Source organism: Nyctereutes procyonoides, unplaced genomic scaffold (assembly GCF_905146905.1).
Source record: "Nyctereutes procyonoides isolate TBG_1078 unplaced genomic scaffold, NYPRO_anot_genome, whole genome shotgun sequence".
NCBI classification, from domain to species: Eukaryota; Metazoa; Chordata; class Mammalia; order Carnivora; family Canidae; genus Nyctereutes; species Nyctereutes procyonoides.
The window spans coordinates 1,754,974-1,773,189 of NW_026575114.1; the positions used below are offsets into that span (position 1 = coordinate 1,754,974).

General features: G+C 58.9%; 1 protein-coding gene across 1 annotated transcript in view; it reads left to right on the forward strand.

The window, feature by feature from the left end:
- Positions 1-18,216, forward strand: part of OBSCN (obscurin, cytoskeletal calmodulin and titin-interacting RhoGEF) — a 135,526-nt gene that overhangs the window by 90,079 nt on the left and 27,231 nt on the right. The window contains exons 59-80 of the mRNA XM_055333724.1: positions 761-1,033; positions 1,337-1,612; positions 1,918-2,205; positions 2,324-2,713; positions 3,534-3,907; positions 4,739-5,618; positions 7,184-7,462; positions 11,976-12,054; positions 12,270-12,394; positions 12,524-12,721; positions 13,196-13,228; positions 13,457-13,555; positions 13,761-13,979; positions 14,282-14,354; positions 14,568-14,635; positions 15,116-15,232; positions 15,342-15,481; positions 15,854-16,054; positions 16,164-16,246; positions 16,423-16,596; positions 17,673-17,829; positions 18,036-18,152. Of these exons, the coding sequence (XP_055189699.1) occupies positions 761-1,033; positions 1,337-1,612; positions 1,918-2,205; positions 2,324-2,713; positions 3,534-3,907; positions 4,739-5,618; positions 7,184-7,462; positions 11,976-12,054; positions 12,270-12,394; positions 12,524-12,721; positions 13,196-13,228; positions 13,457-13,555; positions 13,761-13,979; positions 14,282-14,354; positions 14,568-14,635; positions 15,116-15,232; positions 15,342-15,481; positions 15,854-16,054; positions 16,164-16,246; positions 16,423-16,596; positions 17,673-17,829; positions 18,036-18,152 (4,643 nt within the window). The remainder of the gene's footprint in view (positions 1-760; positions 1,034-1,336; positions 1,613-1,917; positions 2,206-2,323; positions 2,714-3,533; positions 3,908-4,738; positions 5,619-7,183; positions 7,463-11,975; positions 12,055-12,269; positions 12,395-12,523; positions 12,722-13,195; positions 13,229-13,456; positions 13,556-13,760; positions 13,980-14,281; positions 14,355-14,567; positions 14,636-15,115; positions 15,233-15,341; positions 15,482-15,853; positions 16,055-16,163; positions 16,247-16,422; positions 16,597-17,672; positions 17,830-18,035; positions 18,153-18,216) is intronic.

Consider the following 18,216-nt stretch of genomic DNA (forward strand, 5'->3'; position numbering starts at 1 on the left):
CATGCAGCCTTGCCGCCAGGACCCCACCTGGTGCCTTGAATCCCTTGCTCTGCTGACTATCCTGCCTTCATTCCTATCCTGGTGTCCTCTCTTGTCACTCCTCCTGCCTAGACAACTACCCCACCCAGCTCAGTCATGCCCTGAGGTTCATTCTCCTGGAAGCCCACTCAGATATCACCTGCCCAAGAGGTGGTACGTGGCAGGAATGGGCCATGGCAGGGGCAGGCCTGTGCAGCCAGGCACTGAGCTGGCGCTGGGGCCAGGCACCCCCAGTCCTGAGCTCATGGCTTACAGAAGAAACCCATGCTCAGTTAGTAAGACCAGTGTACCGTGTGTGGAAGAGGATTAGAGTGGGTCAGGAATAGGGACAGGACTGGTGTGTGTGAGTCAGGGAGCAGACTGGCCTGCCTCAGCTCTGGCTCAGGGCTGGGAAGATGGGTGCGCATTTCCAGAGCTGCACTCTGTAGTCCCCGCAGGGGCACAGCTCTTGGGGTACAGGTGGGGGGTATGAGCCTGGCTGTGGGTCAGGCAGCTCTGGGAACACCGCTGAGTAAGCTGTCTCACCTGGCTGGTGTGGAGAACCCCGTCCCTGGCCACAGTTGAAGGCCACCAGAGCTTCCCACCCCACGCTGCCCTTCCCCTGGCGGCCTTATGTTCAGCCCTCGGACCCTTTCTCCCGCGGGGGAGGCTCTTCCCCCTGACTGTGTGGAGTCAGTGCAGAGGAGGCCCCCACGCGCCCTGAGCTGCCCGTTCCCCGCAGCCAAGAACACCGTGGTACGCGGTTTGGAGAACGTGGACACACTGGAAGGTGGCGAGGCGCTGTTCGAGTGCCAGCTGTCCCGCCCTGAGGTGGCCGCGCACACCTGGCTGCTGGACGATGAGCCTGTGCACACCTCAGAAAACGCGGAGGTGGTCTACTTCGAGAACGGTCTGCGGCATCTGCTTCTGCTCAAAAACCTGCGGCCGCAGGACAGTTGCCGGGTGACCTTCCTGGCGGGGGATGTGGTGACTTCCGCATTCCTCACAGTCAGAGGTTAGGGGCGTGGGGGGCCCGTATCTGAGGTGCTTCCCACCGGACGCCGCGCCCCAGGTGTGTGGGAGAGGCGGGGCTGCAGGGGGGAGCCAGGTGTCTGAGCCCCCTCCCACCGGATCCCGCCCAGGGGAGGTGCAGGGCTGGGGCCTGGGGGCGCTGGTCTTCGAGACCCCTCCTGCGCGGGCCGGGCCTCCTCCTTGGCCAGGGGCGGGGGGCCGGGCTGGCGGACGCAGTGGCTCCGGGGCTCCCCGCCCCGCCTCCAGGCAGCCCCGGGACGCGCTCACCGCAGCCCCCGCCCCGCAGGCTGGCGCCTGGACGTCCTGGAGTCGCCACGCGACGCGTCGGTACGAGTTGGTGGGCAGGCCCAGTTTACCTGCGCGCTGAGCGAGGCGGTGCCGGTGGGCGAGGCTACCTGGTACCTCAACGGGGCCGCGGTGCAGCCGGACGACCCTGACTGGACGGTCACTGCAGATGGCAGCCACCACGCCTTGCTGCTGCGCGGTGCCCAGCCACACCACGCTGGCGAGGTCACCTTCGCCGCCCACGACGCCGTGGCCTCCGCGCGGCTCACCGTGCTGAGTGGGTGGCTCTGGAGACTGCTGCGGGGGCGGGAGTGTGTGTGGGTTGGGTGCTCAGCTGTTCTGGTCCCAGAGGGCCCCATCCTGGTGGGCTCGGGCACACAGTCTCCCTGGTGCCCGAGCGCGGTGCGCGGCGCGGCCTCTGCTGTCTCAGAGGGTCTGGACCCCAAGCACAGCGCCTCACCAGCTTGTGGGGGTGGACCACCCGGCACCCACTCCCCACCCTGGGATCAGACCCCAGGCAGGCAGGCCGGGCACCCGCGGGCACTGATGGGGAGCCTCCACTGACCAGCCCCCTCCCTGCAGGCCTCCCGGACCCCCCAGAGGACGCTGAGGTGGTGGCGCAAAGTGGCCGCTCTGTGACGCTGTCATGGGTGGCGCCGGCAAGCGATGGTGGCGGTGGGCTGTGCGGCTATCGGGTGGAGATGAAGGCAGCCACCACGGGCGAGTGGCGGCTGTGCCATGAGCTGGTGCCCGGGCCTGAGTGCATCGTGAACGGCCTGGCCCCCGGGGAGACCTACCGCTTCCGCGTGGCAGCGGTGGGCCCCGTGGGGGCTGGGGAGCCAGTGCACCTGCCCCAGACAGTGAGGCTAGGTGAGTCGCTGTGTGCCCTGCGGCTATTGAGGGTGAAGTCTGCCCAGAGCACTCCTGGTCTTCCCAGGCTGAGGAGCCTCGGGGCATGTCTTTGCTGAAGTGGTGGTTTTGCCCGCAGAGCCCCCCGCTCCAGCGCCCCCAGCTCCCACGCCCGCAGCTCCAGAGACCTGGGCTCCGGCACCCCCCACCCTAGTGCCCCCAGCTCCAGAGACCCAGACTCCTGCGCACCCAGTTCCTGCGCCCCTGGCTCCCATGCTCCCTGCTCCAGAGACCCGGCAGGTGGGTGCCGGCGAGGACCTGTGTCTGGAGTGCGAGGTGGCCGAGGCGGGTGAGGTTGTCTGGCTGAAGGGGACGGAGCTCATCCAACCTGGCGGGCGCGTCCAGGTTCTCTGCCGGGGTCAGCGACATACGCTGGTCATCCAGGGCTTCTCGGCAGAGGACCAGGGGGAGTACTGCTGCAGCCCTGCCTGGGACCCCACCTCCTCTGCAGCCACTGCCTCCTTCCAGGGTGCGTCCTGGGGACCCAGTGGGGGTGGGAGGGCATGGGATGTGGGAATGAGCTGGGCCCTCATCCTCATTAGCTCCCTGGAGACAGTCAGGGGGTCCTCTTGAGGAGCCTGCCTCCTGCCATACTGAGGCCTGGTGGGGGAGATGCATAGAGTCCTGTGGCTCAGCTTCCTCAGAAGGCTGGCAGCTCAGCTCACATTGCTCCCCCACAGGACCCTGGCCAACCCTGCCCTGTGGGCCTCCACCCTATGCCCTGCACCCCGCACCCCCAATGCTCTGCGTCCCTCCACCAGCCTTCTGAGCCTCCCCCTCATGCCCTGCACCCCACACGTCCCATGCTCTGCATCCCCCCACCTGCACTCTGAGCCTCCCTCCCCCTACCTTCTGAGTCCCTCACTCTGACTCCCCAACCCCATGCCCTGACCCCACCACTATGCTCTGAGCACCGCCACACTATGGGCCCCCCACTCCGAACCACCCTCCCCTGAACTCATGCCCCCACCTCCTGCGCTCTGAGCCCCCCTAACACTATGAACCCCCCACAATATGAGCCCCTCCACACCATGAGCCCCCCTGCACCTGCACTGCCTCTGGCCTTCTGCTTGGGCCCACTTCCTCTGTGCCGGAGCCTGAGGTAGGTTGAGGTCTGGCCTCCTCAGGGGAGCTGGGGCCCAGGGCCAGTCCAGAACCCCTAAATCCTTGTGCACAGTGGGCCTTCAGAGCTCTTGGCGGCCCAGGCAGGCAGCGCAGTCAGCAGCCAAGGCCGGCCCAGGATCAAGGCTGTGTGCCCACCCTGCTGACCAGTGGCATGTCCTCCTCAGTGGAGCTGACCCCAGGATCCAGGGATGAGGCCCCTGTGCAGCCCAGCCTGCCCCCTGAGGCGGCCCAAGAGGGTGACCTGCACCTGCTGTGGGAAGCCCTGGCACGGAAGCGCCGCATGAGCCGTGAGCCCACGCTGGACTCCATCAGTGAGCTGCCCGAGGAGGACGGGCGTGTGCAGCGCCTGCGGCAGGAGGCAGAGGAAGCGGCCCCTGACCTGTCCGAGGACTACTCCACGGCAGACGAGCTGGCACGCACTGGGGAGGCTGACCTCTCGCACACCAGCTCTGATGACGAGTCCCAGGCAGGCACTCCTTCCCTGGTTACCTACCTCAAGAAGGCTGGAAGGCCCAGCACCTCACCCCCAGCCAGCAAGGTGAGTGCCCTGTGTGGCCTGCAGGGAGCAGCCTGGACGTCTTAGGTCTCTACCAGTCTTCCACCAGCCACCCCGCGTTGTTCCATCATCTGTCCACTTGACGCCAGCTTATACAGCCACCTATCAGCTCACTACCCATCTGCCAGCCATTGTCCATACACCTGTTGTCCATTCACACATCGCCCAGCCACCACCCGTCCATCCACCCATCCTTACATCATCCAGCACCCATCCCTCCACCATTCACTCACTACCTCTCCATCCATCCATCCATCCATCCATCCATCCACCCATCCATCCACCATCTGTTTGTCCATCCACTGCCCACCCATCCTTCCACCATTCACTCACTCATGTACCCGCCCACCATCCAACCATCTACCACCTATCTCAATGACGCACCCACCATTCACCCACCCACTTACCATCTCACCTACCCACCCACCCCTCATCCATCCACCCCTCACCCATCTACTCACCCATCTACCCATCCAGCACTCACCTATCTGCCCACCTCTTACCCATCCACCCACCCCACCATCCACCTGGCTGCTACGAGCTGGAACTGGTTTCTCTGTGGTGTCCCTCACAACCTGTCACTCTGTCTGGGTGACCACTTAGAGTGACTCAGGGAAGGTGGAGTTGCCTTTCAGTGGCAGTAGGAGCCCTGAGGCATGCAATGGTTGACCAGTTGTTGGGTGGGCAGGAAGTGGCTCCACGTGGAGCTGGGGCAGCAGACATGGGCTTTGCTTCCTGCTCTGCTCCATACATCCCTGCCCCATCCTGGCCCTGTCACAGGCCTCAGTTTCCAAACCTTCCCTGTGTGCACAGGTCGGGGTTCCCACAGTCCCATCTGGGAGGCCACAGAAGCATCAGGAGCAGCCAGCTGCAGCTCACTCTGCACCAGCAGACCTGAGTGCTGAGGACCTGAGTGACCCATCCATGGACAAAGCAGCCGTGAAGATCCAGGCTGCCTTTAAGGGCTACAAGGTCCGCAAGGAGATGAAGCAGCAGGAGGGACCTGCGTTCTCCCGCACATTCAGGGACACCGAGGTCCAGGTGGGGGATGTCCTGCGTCTGGAGTGTGTGGTGTCCAGCAAGGCGGACGTACGTGCCTGCTGGCTGAAGGATGGTGTGGAGCTGACTGACAGCCGGCACCACCACATTGACCAGCTTGGGGATGGCACCTGTTCTCTGCTGGTCACGGGCCTGGGCCGTGCTGATGCCGGCCGCTACACCTGCCAGGTGAGCAGCAAGTTCGGCCATGTGGCCCACAGCGCATGTGTGGTGGTTAGCGGGACAGAGAGTGAGGCGGAGAGCTCCTCGGGGGGTGAGCTGGATGACGCCTTCCGCCGGGCAGCCCGGCGGTTGCACCGCCTCTTCCGCACCAAGAGCCCCGCCGAGGTTTCAGATGAAGAGATCTTCGTCAGTGCAGATGAGGGCCCCGCGGAGCCCCAGGAGCCCGGGGACTGGCAGACCTACCATGAAGATGAGCGCTTCGTCTACATCCGCTTCGAGTCACTTGCTGAGTCCCAGCGCGCTGCCGCGTGCTTCCGGGAGATGTTTGGCACCATGGACATCGGGGTGGACATCAGCTTGTCGGAGCAGGGGCCCCGGGGGGTGGAGATGCGCATCAGCAAAGTGGCTCCGGCCCCTGCGGCACCCCGGGAGAGGGCGCTCCCCACGCTCCCCGCGCTGACCTCCGAGGGTGGTGAGTCTGCTTGTGGCCTGGGGTGGGACAGGACAGAGGGGCATGGGGCTGCCCCAGGGGACTCCTGAGCTGGAAGAGCCCTGAATTTATGGGTAGACAGAGCTCGCTGTTCGTCCTGGCTCTACCTGTCATGAGCTAGCCTCTGCGGGCCTCGGGGTCTTGCTCTGTGAAGTGGGTAGAGGAACCCTGGCTTTCCACATCTTGTGTTTTTTGCTCTGTGAGGGTTTGGAATACAAGTATTCTAAAAGAGGGGTTCCATGCCCACATCATCTATCTGCTCCAGCAACTGAAGCCTTTACACTCTTTGCTTGTGACTCCCTGGGAGCTGTGAGGGGTGTGATGTAACATGTAACCCATGGCGTCATGTCTGGAAACCTCCGTGTAATTTGGGGCCGTCCTCATGCTTGCAGCCCCTGGACCCCCAGCCCACACAGCCTTTGTCTGCCCTCAGCTCCCCCTCCTGCTGTCTCCTGGCTTCTATTCCTCTAGCGTCTCAGTGGCCTGAGACACAGGCTGGCAGGGCACAGATTCTCCCAGAGAATGGGGGGAAGCTGGCGGAGGCACAGTCCTTTTTTTTTTTTTAATTTATTATTATTTTTTTAATAAATTAATTTTTATTGGTGTTCAATTTACCAACATACAGAATAACACCCAGGGCTCATCCCGTCAAGTGTCCCCCTCAGTGCCCGTCACCCATTCACCCCCACCCCCCGCCCTCCTCCCCTTCCACCACCCCTAGTTAATTTCCCAGAGTTAGAAGTCTTTATGTTCTGTCTCCCTTTCTGATATTTCCCACACACTTCTTCTCCCTTCCCTTATATTCCATTTCACTATTATTTATATTCCCCAAATGAAAGAGAACATAGGTTTGTCCTTCTCTGATTGACTTACTTCACTCAGCATAATACCCTCCAGTTCCATCCACGTCGAAGCAAATGGTGGGTATTTGCCGTTTCTAATGGCTGAGGAATATTCCATCGTATACATAGACCACATCTTCTTTATCCATTCATCTTTCGATGGACACCGAGGCTCCTTCCACAGTTTGGCTATTGTGGATATTGCTGCTAGAAACATCGGGGTGCAGGTGTCCCGGCGTTTCATTGCATCTGTATCTTTGGGGTAAATCCCTAACAGTGCAATTGCTGGGTCATAGGGCAGGTCTATTTTTAACTCTTTGGGGAACCTCCACACAGTTTCCCAGAGTGCCTGCACCAGTTCACATTCCCACCAACAGTGTAAGAGGGTTCCCTTTTCTCCGCATCCTCTCCAACATTTGTTGTTTCCTGCCTTGTTAATTTTCCCCATTCTCACTGGTGTGAGGTGGTATCTCATTGTGGTTTTGATTTGTATTTCCCTGATGGCAAGTGATGCAGAGCATTTTCTCATGTGCATGTTGGCCATGTCTATGTCTTCCGGAGGCACAGTCCTGTTCCACCCGGGAGCCCGCCAGCACTCCCACTTGAGCACGCTGTGCAGATCATGCAGACTGAGGGGCCAGCAGCTGGGGTGGCTGGGGGAAAAGCCCGGGGCCGAACCCCTGTACACCCATCTATCCATCCTAGCCCCGGTGTTCCTGACTGAGCTGCAGAATCAAGAGGTGCTGGATGGGTATCCCGTGAGCTTCGACTGTGTGGTGACAGGCCAGCCTGTGCCCACCGTGTGCTGGTTCAAGGACGGTAGGATGCTGGAGGAGGATGACCACTACATGATCAGTGAGGACCAGCAGGGCGGCCACCAGCTCATCATTACGGCCGTGGTGCCCGCAGACATGGGCGTCTACCGCTGCATGGCTGAGAACAGTGTGGGTGTGTCCTCCACCAAGGCGGAGCTCCGTGTAGACCGTGAGTGTGGCCCCAGGGTAGGAGCTGGGAGCGGTGGGGCGGGGTGGCCGGAGGACCCAGAGAGCACTCGTGTCAGGTCATGCGGGATTTGGAACCACAGGAGCTGGGGGGCCTTACCTCCTTGGGGGGTGTCTAAGCTGGGGATGGGCCTGGGGACTTTGGAGATGCCCCAGGCACGTATGGGTGACTGGCTGTGCTGAGATAAGTGGGTATTTGGTCTCGTCCCTGGCTCCTAGCACATAGTTCCTAAGTCCCCAGAAGTCTCCCCCAGTAACAAGGGGACAGGAGGCCTGTTTTAGTCCAGCGCAATGACTCCTGGTGGGCCTCACATGAGTACATGAGTACATCCATCTTATTTTTGAGAAAAGTGCAAGAGCAACTAAGTGGAGGAAGGTTAGACTTTTAGATTCCAGGATAGAATCTCATAGTGCTGGAGGAGTTGGGATGTTTATAAACAAAACATTAGACCTTGGCCTCAAACAAAATTCAGCTCAACATGGATTACGTCCATAAATACAAGATATGAAAGTATGGTACTTTCAGGAAAAAAAAAAAAAAAAAGGAAGACATCTTTAGGAGCCACAGCCAGGAAAAAACTTCTTAGATTTGACACTAAAGCAACACCTGCAAAAGGGAAAATTGGTAAAATTTTCTCTGTGTGGATGGACCTCAGGATGGGAGAATGTGTCTACAAACCACATGTCCAGTAAAGAGCTATATCTTAAAAAAATATAAAGAATGCTTAGCAGTAAATGGTAAAAAATAAATAAATAAAAATTAAAAGTCCAGTTAGAACAAAGCAAAATACATGTCCAGATGTTCATAGGAGACGACACGCACACGGGAGCTGTCTGCATCATTAGGCGGCAGGGAAATGCTGACGAAACCCCAGTGAGACGTCGCTGTGCCTGGCAGGGTGGGAGGATGATAACTGGAGATAACACGCTGTGCCCAGGGTGTAGTGACAGGGGTCGCTCATTCCTTGCTGGCGGGAACATCACGTGGACATGTTCTCTGGAAATGAGCATGGCAGCGTCCCAGCTGGAGACCCAAGCATCTATGGGGTGTGGGCAGGACTGTCCTCCCTGATGGATTCCCCCATCCTGCCTTGGTGGGCCTACGGCCTGCGTGTGTTTCCAAGGGTCTGAGACACGCGGCCCACCGGGGTCCTGGGCACGGCTGCAAACAGCTGGCCGGGTCCCTCGAACCAGACAAAATTGTACATGTTGGCCCACATAGAAGGGATTTCACTTTGCGGTGGGGATGTGAATTTGGGCTCCGCTTTACTTCTGCCTGAAGGACATCTTTCGGCATCTTTTCCGTAGCCTGAGTGTGCTATAGTTCTTCCAGCTTTTGTATGCCTGGAGAAAACATCTGTGTGTCTGTGGTGGTTCTGAAAGATATTGTTGCGCAGACAACCTTTGTAGCTTGCATTGCTTCCGCTGAGAAGCAGGACGCCACTCGTATCTTCATTTCTCTGTGCAAAACTTGCCTTTACTCGTAGGATTGGGATGCTTTAGACACTTGCATGCCATAAAAATGTGCCGTTTGAAAACATATATTCGTCGTGTCGCACAAGCGTTGCTGCCATCAGGTGCCAGGACATTTCTGTGATCCCGGAAAGAAGCCCTATATACATATATATGTTCTGGGTACTGGGTCATTATCAGATATATGATTTTCAAATTATTTTCCCCATTCTGAGGATTTTCTTTCCACTCTCTGGATGGTGTTCCTTGATGCACAAAGATTTCTAATTGTGATGAACTCCATTGCTTCTTTGGTTGCTTGTACGTTTGTTGTCACGTCTACAAGACCATTGCCCAATCCGACGTTATAAAGATCTGCACCCCTGTTTTTTTCTAAGTGTTTCATGGTTTTAGCTCTTGTGTGTAGGCTTCGTTTGGGTGTATGGTGTGAAAGGCCCCAATCCATTCTTGTGGAAATACAGTTGTTCCAGGACCGATCGTAGAAAAGACTATTTTCCTTCATAAAACTGTCTTGGGGGATCCCTGGGTGGCGCAGCGATTTGGCGCCTGCCTTTGGCCCAGGGCGCGATCCTGGAGACCCGGGATCGAATCCCACGTCGGGCTCCCAGTGCATGGAGCCTGCTTCTCCCTCTGCCTATGTCTCTGCCTCTCTCTCTCTCTCTCTCTCTGTGACTATCATAAATAAAAAAAAAAAAAAAAAAAAACTGTCTTGGAACTCGTGTCAGACACTGATTTCCATGACATACATGGGTCTATTTCTGGTCTCCAACCTCTCTCCCATTTATCGGTATGTCTGTCATTCTGCCAACCCCACACCATCTTGGTTCCTGTAGATTCGTGCTCAGTGTTGAAGTTGAGACAAGTGAGTCCTCCAGCTTTGCTCTTGTGCACGATTGTTTGGAGCATCTGAGTCCCTGGCATTTTTATATGACTTTTAGGATCAGTTTCTCAAAGTCCTCCAAAATGGCCTCTGGGTATTTTTAAGGATTTCCTTCTTTTTGCTGGTCTTGAGTACTCTGACCGTGCTGTTCTTGGGTGTGCTTTTCTTTATGTTCCCTCGTGCTTGCAGTTCACTGAGCCACTTGGGATTTGGCGTTTCTAGTTTTCTCATCAAGTTTGGAAGTGTTTTTGGCTGTTATTTCTTCAAGTGTGTTAACTTTCCCCCTCGTCTGGGGACCTCAGTCACATGCACATGAAGCTGTGTGCCATGATGCTACCACACGCTGACACACTTCCCTTACAATTCTTGCCACCATGCACTTCATTTCCTGCGGTTTGTACCTCTACTTGCTTCCCTTCACTGTCCTGTCATCGCTCACCTGCCATCCGTCCCGTCGTTGTAGTTTTCTTCTCTACAGCTTCTTGAGTCTTTTTCACATGCTCTGTGTCTCTGACGATTTGGAGACACGTATGCAGTCCTAATACTTTGACTTCCTTCTCTGCCAGTTCCACCTGCACCGTCCTGGCTTGGTTTTGACCCACTGGGTGGTGTTTTCCTGCCTGTGAGCATGTTTGGTGGTCCTTGACTGGATGCCTGCCCTCGTGGGGGCTGCATACTTTACCTCTGCAGGCCTAAGGTCTTCCTCTTAGGTGGGGAGCAGGCTCAGTCCAGGGCTGATCCCCTCCCTCTGCTGAGGGCCTGAAGCCATCCACTGGGGAAGTTCCCAGTCCTATTGGAAACATGACGTCCTCTGTGCTGTTTTAATGGCCCCTCAGGTGTCTCTGCCCCTGTGTGCATGTGCCAGCCAGTGCTCTGCTGAATCCTCCAGGAGAGAGCTCACTGCCTCTGCAGCTTTCTGTTGTCTGGTTTCTGTCCTGTGGACACCAGCTCCTCTACTCAGGGTCTACCTAGCTCTTCCTCAGTTGCTCCTCCTGGACCTGGAAACTCAAGGCAGGAAGCTGGGGCTCATTATTGTTTCCTGTCTGTAAGGGGTCAACAAGAAATTCTCTGATACCAGTTGGGGGTCCTATAATTAACTCCGCTCTGCCCCCATCCACACCCCACAGGCCGCCTCACAGCAGACGCCAGCCACAGTCCAGGGGTCGCCCCCGCTGACCCCCCAGCTACAGGCCAGAGGCTCCCACGGCCCCTCCTCGGGTCCCTGAACTTGCTGGAGCGGCTCAGATCTCAGAGAAATGTCTGACGTTACCAGCTTATTATCCAAGGCTGTGACCTGGGGCCAGCTCCGGGGCAGGTCACTCTCCCCACGTCTCCATGTGCTCACCAACTCCAAGCTCCCTAAGGCTGTCCTCCCGGGTTTTCATGGGGCCTCATGATGCGGGTGTGATTGGTTACATCACTGGGCATTGGTGACTGATCCCCTCTTCCTTCCCAGAGGTCAGGGGGTGGGACTGAAGCATCCAACCCTCTGCTCCCAGGGTTGGGTCCCCTGGCCACTCGCCCCCATCCTGAGGGGCTGCCCAAGGTCACCTCAGTACGTAACAAAGACACCTTACGGCTCTCAGCACAGGAAATGCTAAGGGTTTTAGGAGCTCCTTGCCAGGATCCTGGGACAAAGACCAAATGTGTGTTTCTTATTCTAAATCCCACGATCACAACCATTGTTCCTGACATCTTGTTTGGGCGGAGGCAGGATGGGGGAGGCTGTCTTGGTCCCGCTGCTCTAACAGGTGCCACGGAGCATGTGGCTTAAACAGAAGGTTCCTGCTCCTGGTTCTGGAGGCTGCACGTCTGAGCTCAGGCGCCAGAGTGTTGGGTTCCAGCGTGGGTCCCCTAGCGGGTAAAACTGGAAGACACAGCCCCGCCTGTCATGAGGCCCAGAATCACCCAGGGTTGGCAATTTGTTGGGGCCTGCAGTTAGCTCCAGGCCTGGAAGCACGGGCTGGTGACAGCCTGGGTGCAGAGGGCCACTGGCAGCCACGTACCCCATGGCGTCTGCCCCAGGAATGTGTGTAGCTCCCAGGGATGGCCTCGAAGTGAGAGCTGGTACCTGGCCCTGGGATGGGGCTGTGTCCAGGCAGGCAGGACACAAGCCTCACTGCGACCACTGTTCCTTTCCCAGTGACCAGCACAGACTATGAAACTGCGGCAGATGCCACAGAGACCTCCTCCTACTTCAGCGCCCAGGGCTACCTGTCCAGGTAGAGGACCATACACAGGCGGGCTGTCCCCCAGCAGGTGGCGGCACCCCAGCGGGTGGCACTAAGAGAATCTGAATGCTGGAGCTCTGATCCAGGCCCCAGCAGTGTCTGTCCAGCACACAGGGCCCTCAGAAGCCACCATGGCTGACCTGACCCCCAGGTGCTGGGCTCCTTGCTGGTCCACCTCACTGCACCTTCTTTGTTCCACCCACAAGCCGGGAGCAAGAGGGTACGGAATCTACCTCGGAGGAGGGGCAGCTGCCCCAGGTGGTGGAGGAGCTGAAAGATCTCCAGGTGGCCCCCGGCACACGCCTGGCCAAGTTCCAGGTCAAAGTGAAAGGTGAGAAAGGGAGAAAGGCCAGGAGCCGTGATATAACCATGCAGTCTGAGCGGTCCCAGGTCCCAGGGGGCTGTAGGGTGGTGCCCCCAGGACGGGGGCTCTGTGCTGACCACTCTCCTGTGGCCCCAGGCTACCCGGCACCCCGACTGTACTGGTTCAAAGATGGGCAGCCCCTGACGGCTTCTGAGCACATCCACATGGCTGACCGGAAGACGCTGCACACCCTGGAGGTCGTGTCGGTCACCTGCGAGGATGATGGCCAGTACTCGGCCTACATCAGCAACGCTGTGGGCGCTGCCTACTCGTCTGCTCGGCTGATTGTCCGGGGTGGGTGTGGTGACTGGGTGGTGGCTATAGGCCGTGCGGGGAGCTGGGGGGCCCTGAGACACAACAGGCAGGCGTGCGGGCACCAGGAGACCGCGCGGAGGAAGAGGCCAAGGGCCACTGTGGGAGGGGAGGTCTGAGCTTCCTTGTTTTCCAAAGTTCTGAGCACTGACGGCAAGGTGCTTCCAGTCTGGGCCTGGCTGGCCCTATGCTGCCTAGTCTGTCTCCAGCCTCCACTGAGACCTTGCGTAGGCTCCAGAGGGACACCACGCTCCCGGGGCCATGGGGTGTAGGTGGCATCAGCCTGGGTTCACATAGCCTCAGTGTGAACTCCCCGGCTGCGTGGCCTGGGTCTTGGGAAGTGTGTAAAGGAGTGGGTGGGGCTCCCCTGTGGGCCCCACCCCCAGCAGGTGCAGGGCCCTGGGCAGGAGGACCCTGGCTGCTATAGGCCTGATTTCCATTTCTTGTCTCTTTCAGGCCCCAAAGATCCTGAAGAGAAGCCAGCGTCGGGTGAGCAGACTCGGAGGGCAGAGGGGGCGGGTGGCTCCCCCAAAGCGCGTGAGGGACACAACCTCGTGATGCAGGTGGAGGCAGGCTGGGAGGAGGGCTGGGTGTAGGCTGTGGAAACCCAGCCCTGGGCAGGATGAGGCTGGGACCTGGAGGCTGTGGCTGGGCTGGGTGCCCCAACAGGGTGTAGGCTCCCCAGGTGCTGGTCACCACTGCCCACTGTTTCTCCAGATGTGCAGCAGCAGCTGGTACCACCCCGGTTCCTGGAAAGATTCACCTCCAAAAAAGTGAAGAAAGGCTCCAGCATCACCTTCTCAGTGAAGGTGGAAGGTAGGGTGCTCCTACCTCCCTGCCCCCACCTGGGACCCCCCCAACTGGGGAGGCTCAGAGCAGGTACCTCCCTGCCCCTCCCCTGGGATCCCCCTCATCTCCCCGGGAGGCTCAGAGGAGGCCCCTTCCTGCCCCCACCTACGACGCCCCCAGGGAGCTCAGAGGCGACCCCCACCCCTCAGAGGGCCTGTCCGCCTGCCTGCAGGATTCCCGGCCCCAGCTGTGCACTGGCTTCGGGAGGAGGCTGAGCGCGGCGTGCTGTGGATTGGCCGCGACACGCCAGGCTACACAGTGGCCAGCTCTGCCCAGCAGCACAGCCTGGTCCTGCTGGACGTGGGCAGGCCGCACCAGGGCACCTACACTTGCATCGCTACCAATGCTGCCGGCCAGGCCCTCTGCTCCGCCAGCCTGCACGTCTCTGGCTGTGAGTCCCCTCCAGGGTCGGGACCTACTCAGGACACGTCCACCAAGCCCCCAACTTGGAGTCCACAGCCCCTGGTGGGCCAGCTCCCATCCCCGTTCTGCCAGTTGTGCTCAGCTGGCCGGGACCCTCCTAGAAGCCCCCTGCCACCCTTAGTGTTTCCTTCCTGGGCCCCACTCAATCTTGGGGCTCCCAGGGGACCAGAGCCAAGTCCCCTGGGGCCCCAGATGTCCTGGACCAGGTGTCAACCAGAAGTGGCTCAGGGCTTGGGCCAACACGTGTTGACTCACCTGTTCTCCTGACAGTGCCTAAGGAGACCAGGGTGGCGGAGGAGCGTGCTGGGGTGAAGGAGGCCCTCATCTCTACTTTCCTACAGGGGTGAGTGCAGGGAGCAGGCCTAGGAGCAGGGCGTCCCAGCCCTGGGGGTACAGTGCTGTTGTGGGGGAGGGAACCCCATCTAGACTGCAGCCCAAACCTGCCCCGCGAGGGCTCTGTGGCTCGGGCCAGCCCTGGCCCACCCTGTGCCTCAGTGTTCCCATTGTGAAAAGAGGACTTTGCTGAGGCATTCCTCAGGACACCGCTCCCCTTCAGGACCCAAGCCATTTCCACACAGATGTCAGAACCTGTGGGATTCGCTGACCTTGCTGGGCAGAGGAAAGGTACGAGATGGTTGGGAGCATGTTGTTGCAGGGTGGGGGCCGACATGCCCCTGGCAGGGGTGAGGCCTGGAGGGGCTGCCCCAGGCTGTGTGCCCCTAGGAATGCCTGCTCGCCTTCCCCTGGAGGCCTTGCGGCCCTAGGCTCAGGACTCCCCTCCAGCAGGCCTGGATGCAGATGGCATCTGAGAGCAGGATAAGGGTGGTGCGGGACGCATGTGCTGGGCATGCCCTTGTCAGGACCTCCTATTTCCTGGATCCGCCCCCCAACCCCAGCAGGGTCTGCCTGCTGACCTTTGGGGTCACCCAGGCAGCTCTCTTTTCACCTAGCCCGGCCCTGCAAAGCTCCTTGCAGTGGTGGCCTCACATCTGTGTGCTCCTTGGCACTGCTGGCCGACTGAGCCCAGCACAGGACCTGGAGGGGCTTCCTGGGCATGTGTGCAGGGCATGTGTCCAGCTGAGCTAGGTTGTGGCCCCCCCGCAGAGCCCACAGCAGTGGAGGCCCGTGGCCACTTGTCCCTGGCTGAGATGGGCACAGAGGAGTTCCTGCAGAAGCTCACATCCCAGATCACCGAGATTGTGTCGGCCAAGATCACACATGGTGAGGGCACCACAGGCTATGGAGCGAGGGCGGGGTTTCCCTTGTCCATCCACCCCGGGGACTCATGGGGGGAGCCCTTCCTGGGTGTCACCTGCCCTGCATCCCCTAGCCAAGCTGCAGGTGCCGGGAGGTGACAGCGATGAGGAATCCAAGACGCCTTCCGCATCCCCCTGGCACGGCCGTTCCCGCCCCTCCTCCAGTGTCCAGGAGTCGTCCTCAGAGTCAGAGGACGGAGACTCACGAGGCGAGGTGCTCTGCCAGCAGGGGTGGGCAGGTCACAGGGGGTGTGAGGTAGGTTGGAGGGCACACATCTGGGTGGCACCCCTGAGGCTGTGCCTTGGCCCTCTGGCGTGACCTCACTACCACCCCCCCCCGATGGGATTCCCATCAGGAGAGACGTGTTGAGCCTGTTCTGGAACTCTATGGAATCTCAGGATGGCTTTTCCCACCACTTAATGTGAGGCACCCTGTAGCCTCTGGGGTCCTTAGGGGTCGGGGGTGCCTTGGGAAGCCTGGGTGGTCACCTGCCCTGGTCCTGCCCCTTTGGGGTCCTTAGGGGCTGGGGGAGGGCTATAGGCCAGGCTGGCACCCCTGGGGTCTGACTCAGCATCATCTCTCCAGATCTTTGATATCTACGTGGTCACGGCTGACTACTTGCCCCTGGGGGCAGAGCAGGATGCCCTCTCACTGCGGGAAGGCCAGTACGTGGAAGTGCTAGACTCAGCCCACCCCCTGCGCTGGCTCGTGCGCACCAAACCCACCAAATCCAGCCCCTCTCGGCAAGGCTGGGTGTCCCCTGCTTACCTGGACAGGCGGCTTAAGGTACTGGACGGCTGGGGTGGGGCCTGGGATTGTCGTCCCCCGTGAGGACAGGAGCCCGACTCCCACAGGTGGGGCCAGAGCCTAGGCCACACTCCCATTTTCTCACCAGCTGTCACCCGAGTGGGGGCCCACCGAGGCCCCCGAGTTCCCGGGGGAGGCCGTGTCTGAGGATGAATACAAGACAAGGCTGAGGTGAGGGTCCAGCAGGCGGGGATGTGAGCGGCTTTGTGGTGGTGAGGTGGACTTGGGAGTGCTCTCTCCCTACTTCACCGGGCTTGCTTTGACAGTGGGTGGCAGGCTGCGTGGCAGGGGGAGGCCGAGTACCCCCTTCAATGCTCCTGGATCCCCCTCGCCCCGTCCCCTCCCAGCTCCATCATCCAGGACCTGCTGAGCTCTGAGCAGACCTTTGTGGGTAAGCTGCAGTTCCTGCAGAGCCACCACATGCAGCACCTGGACCGCTGCCCTCACGTACCCACGGCTGTGGCCAGCCAGAAGGCGGTCATCTTCCGCAATGTGCAGGACATCTGCCGCTTCCACAGCAGGTGGGTGGGCAGGCGGGCATGTCCTCAAGGGTGCACAAATGTGCCAGGCACTCGTGTACAGTGTGAGTGGTGCACAGCTGAGAGTGATGCCTGCACACACGTGCAGATACACGCCATACAGAGGTACACACATGCCCACATACATGCATATGTGAGACAACTTTGCTGACTTGATTTACTCTTCAGTGCACCACACTCCTGTATGAGGACACAAATGGGAACACCCATGGAAGCCCCTGCAGTATACTTACCTGCCGCCAACACATGTACATGAGAACACTCTGGAAACTTACCCATACACATGACAGGCACACTCTCCTACGTGCAGGCCTGCATTCACATGCACACTCTTACATGTGTTTATCTACGTTCCTAACATCAAATAAATATGTAATATTTTATCTTATTTTGCTCAATAAAATTGTTCAGAAGATCGAAAGTGGTAAAAACAATATAAAATTTAACATTTTAGGGATCCCTGGGTGGCGCAGCGGTTTGGCGCCTGCCTTTGGCCCAGGGCGCGATCCTGGAGACCCGGGATCGAATCCCATGTCGGGCTCCCGGTGCATGGAGCCTGCTTCTCCCTCTGCCTGTGTCTCTGCCTCTCCCTCTCTCTGTGTGACTATCATAAATAAATAAATAAATAAATAAATAAATAAATAAATAAATAAATAAATAAATAAATAAAAATTTAAAAAAAAATTTAACATTTTAATACTGATGTACACTGTTTTACTTAACACTTTGGGGAGCAACTGCCTCTGACTTGAAGAAAACACTTTTTTTATTGCTAACGTAATCTGTTTTTTGTAATGGCATGAGCAAATAAAGGGATGCTTATTAAAATATATATATGTGGCACACATACCTGCTCATGCACATCTGCATGAACATGAACTTCCTTGCCTGCCTACACAGCACACATGCACACAGACATGCATGCCCTCATGCCCCACGCCTGCAGCCCCCACAGCCCAGCATACTCATTCCCGAGCAGCCCAGCTGTGGGCAGCAGGCTGTTGCCTCCCAAACCCGAGGGCTCGCCCTCCCTGTGACTACCCTGCCCTCCACCACAGCTTCCAGCGGGAGCTGCAGAGCTGTGACACAGATGACGATGTGGCCATGTGCTTCATCAAGAATCAGGCGGCTTTCGAGCAGTACCTGGCATTCCTGGTGGGCCGAGTACAGGCTGAGTCAGCAGTGGTCAGCCCGGCTGTGCAGGAGTTCTACAAGGTACCCCCACCTGGGCCCCTGCAGCCCTGTGCTCACCTTCAGGTGGTGACACAGTGGGGCCGGGGTATGGCTGGCCTGGGGACAGGGGCAGTGAGTGTGTGCGTGTGTGTACCCCGATGCCCCTGCCCTCCAGCACCCCCCCTCTGGTGACACTGGTCATCTGGGGAGCCTTGTGTGTCCCCAACCCCGGCCTGCGGTTCTCACAGAAATACACAGAAGAGGTGCTGTCGGCCGCAGACCCCTCGCAGCCGCCCCCACCACCCCTGCAGCACTTTCTGGAACAGCCCGTGGAGCGGGTCCAGCAGTACCAGGCCCTGCTCAAGGTAGGGGTGCATTGCTTGGCCACCGTCCCTGACCCTCCCCTGCACCACCGGGGCCTGACGCCAT